This window comes from Nanorana parkeri, unplaced genomic scaffold, assembly GCF_000935625.1.
Source record: "Nanorana parkeri isolate BGI_ZX_2015 unplaced genomic scaffold, ASM93562v1 scaffold554, whole genome shotgun sequence".
In the NCBI taxonomy this organism is placed as follows: Eukaryota; Metazoa; Chordata; class Amphibia; order Anura; family Dicroglossidae; genus Nanorana; species Nanorana parkeri.
Genome location: NW_017306822.1, coordinates 750,391 through 753,615, shown reverse-complemented (window position 1 = coordinate 753,615; position 3,225 = coordinate 750,391). Strand labels below are relative to the sequence as shown.

The window sequence follows — 3,225 nt, the reverse complement described above, 5'->3', positions numbered from 1 at the left end:
GAACAATGTAACTGTTAGTCTGTGCTTTATCTGAGCCGGCTTGCTTTGGCTCACAGCACTTTTCATGTGTTGGCTGGTTGATCGCTTCCCCTTCATGTTAGAATCCTGTACGGGATTAGTTATTTCCAAACCCGGGCACAAAGGAAAAGCAGTTATATCTTGCAGGGATGGTGGGAGCCCCCCAGATGGCTACAGATACAGTGTGCATAGGAAGAACCTCAGGGATCCCCAGCCTGACTGTCCCTGGCCCCACCCCTTTCACTCAAAATTCAGATCTTTCAATAATGGAGGCTCAGCATCTCATGTGGGCATTACCTAAGGTGGTCTGCATGCAAATACACCCTGCCTAGAAACGCCCACTCCCCCCAGACTGACACCCACCCATCAAGGCATTTTGATATTTGCATAACTCCTCCTGGGAGCTAGCCTACCACTTGCATCAAGGCTCAGGGCCCCTCCCACCAGGCGTGATCTGCCTGCATTGCATAGAGAAGCATGGAGACCCTGTGATGACATCACTGGGTCTACAATAAGGTATTTAATGAAAATGGAAAGGTTTCATTTAAAAATGTCACGAGCATGTTGACGAGGGTGAAATATAACGAGATTAAATAATTATTTATATCCAGGTTGCTTTTTTATAATGTAAAGGTTTCTCCCGAACATCTCCTATTCTTGTGAACCCGGATTGCCGGTCTACAGCAGCAATGCCCGCTTCCCTGTAGCAGCACACAGATATTGGCAGCGGCTTCATTGTGACATCTGCCAGTACTGTCTGTGCTGCTTCAGGGTGCCGTGGCAATGTACAACACTGGATGAAGACAACATTCCATTTTGGATTTTTACCATTTTATTTAAAAAAAACAAAAAAAAAAAGAAAACCACATGAAGACCGCCATCACGTTTGTTCACAGCGAAGGTCACAGGTCGCAAGGATGTGGATGTTGCAGAATGGCTGGAAGTGGCTCGGCGCGGCTATCGTCAGAAGAGGACATGGCGGAACATTCCACAAAGGGGTAGCGACGGGATAACAATATTTACAAGCAGGTGTGGAACGTACCATCAGCGAGATAAAAGGGGGAGATCACTAGAGTTCATAATAAAACTGGAATCCAAGTTTAGATTGTCTGAAATAGGAAAGAAGAACATACGGGATTAGAAAATGGATTGTGGAACCAGGAGGGTATAAAGGGAGGAAGAAAGGGCAACATAAGTAAGTGAGGACAGAATGGAGAAGAAGAGAACAGCAGGTAAAAAAAAATTGAAACTGAAAATGGTGGATGGCGAGGTGTAGAGCAGATAGGAGGTAATAAAAGGTAAACCAAGAAGAAGGTGAATAGGGAAACATCAAGAAGAAAGGGGAAGGAAGAGGGATAATGGAGATCAGGAAATAGTGGTGGGGTGAAGACATTACGTACAAGAAGAGGAGAACAGGGCAAACCATGGAGAAGGGGAGGAAGTCTACAGGAAGGTGAAGGAGTGGTGGAGAGCAGGGAAAGGTGCAGAAAAGAAGGCGAACAGGCAAAGGTGAAGAACAATGAAAGGCGGAGAGAAGGAGGAGAACGGGGAAAGGTACAGAAAAGGAGGAGAACGGGGAAAGGTGCGGAGAAGAAAGAGACTAGGGAAAGGTGTGGAGAAGGAGGAGAACGGGGAAAGGTGCGGAGAAGAAAGAGACTAGGGAAAGGTGTGGAGAAGGAGGAGAACGGGGAAAGGTGCAGAAAAGGAGGAGAACGGGGAAAGGTGCAGAAAAGGAGGAGAACGGGGAAAAGGTGAGGAGAACGGGGAAAGGTGCAGGGAAGAAAGGTGCAGGGAAGGAGGAGAACGGGGAAAGGTGCAGAGAAGGAGGAGAACGGGGAAAGGTGCAGAGAAGGAGGAGAACCGGGAAAAGGTGCAGAGGAGGAGAACGGGGAAAGGTGCGGGGAAGGTGGAGAACAGGGAAAGGTGCGGGGAAGGTGGAGAACAAAGAAAGGTGCGGAGAAGGAGAACACGGAAAGGTGAAGGATAGAAGAAGAACATGGAAAGAAGAAAGAGTGGTATGGAACAGGGAAAGGTGCAGAGAAGGAAAACAGGGAAAGGTAAAGGATTGAAGAATTACACGTAAAAAGTAAGGAGAGCTGGAGAACAAGAAAAAGTGTAGAAAAGGAGGAAGAGAACAGGGAAGGGTGAAGACCAGGAACGGGTGCAGAGGAAAATAACAAAATTCACAGGGAATGAGAATAACAGGGAAAGGTGCAGAGAAGAAGGAGCAGAATAGCGAAAGGGTGAGAAAAGATGCAGGGAATGAGAACATGAAAATGTGTAGAGAAGGGGGAGGAGAACAGGAAAAGTTGAGAGGTGCAAAGAAGGATGAGAACAGGAAAAGTTGAAAGGAAGGAGAACAAAAAAAAGTGCAGAGAATGAGTAGAACAGGATGTGCAGAGAATGTGAAAAAGAATAGTTGAAGGGGTGGAGAAAGGGGAAGAGAACAGGGAAAGGTCCAGGAAGGAGGAGAACAGAGGTAAAGGGGTGGGGAAAGAAAACATGGAAAGGTAAAGCAGTAAAGATCGGGGAAATGTGAAGGAGAACAGAGAACGGGGAAAGGGGCAGAGGAGGAGAACAGGGGAAGGTAAGGGACTGAAGAATGCTGGTAGATGAAGGAGAAGAAGGATAGGCAGAGGAAAGGTAAAGGACAGAAGGATAATGAATGAAGGATGGAAGAGAGGAGGAGGACAAATGGGAAATGCAGAAGGTGAACAGGGACAAGATGGTGAAAACAAAAATAAGAACAGAGAAACAGAGAAGGTTCAAAAGAGAACACAAGGAAGACAATGGAAAGAAACAGAAGGTAATAACATCTGATCGGGGGAGGAGATAAGGAGAACGGGGTATCACTGTAGTAAATAGAACTTTAGGAGAGACGGGAACACCGAGCTAACAACAAAAAAACAAAATGTAACCAAGACAAAGACAACAGACAGAGTGAAGGACAAAGGGGAAGCAGAGGGGCCGATGTGACAGAGTGTAGGAGAGTAAAACTAAAATTACACAAATGAGATTTCACACCCTGATCGAAGTTGAGTTTTTTCACGGTGCTCCTCTCGCCCAAACCTTCTATATCTACTAGGTCGCTGTTGGCGTCGGAGTCGTTCAGGGCGCTGAGCGTTACATCTGCTGAAAGAAGAGAGACCAAGAATAAAGCATGCCGTCACACTCCCCTGACATACACACCCCCTCCCCTCCCCCCCC

At 46.8% G+C, this 3,225-nt stretch overlaps 1 protein-coding gene across 4 annotated transcripts in view; it reads right to left on the bottom strand.

Annotated features, from left to right (window-relative positions):
* Positions 1-915: 915 nt before the first annotated feature.
* CUNH17orf49 (chromosome unknown C17orf49 homolog) overlaps positions 916-3,225 on the bottom strand; it is an 11,188-nt gene continuing 8,878 nt past the window's right edge. For 2 of the 4 annotated variants that reach the window (XM_018561989.1, XM_018561991.1), the window contains 2 exons: positions 3,043-3,150; positions 916-1,127 (listed from right to left, as the gene is read on the bottom strand). In XM_018561989.1, coding sequence (XP_018417491.1) covers positions 1,063-1,127; positions 3,043-3,150 — 173 coding nt within the window. In that variant the 3' untranslated portion in view covers positions 916-1,062. The remainder of the gene's footprint in view (positions 1,128-3,042; positions 3,151-3,225) is intronic. The other 2 variants (XM_018561990.1, XM_018561993.1) reach the window with 1 other exon arrangement.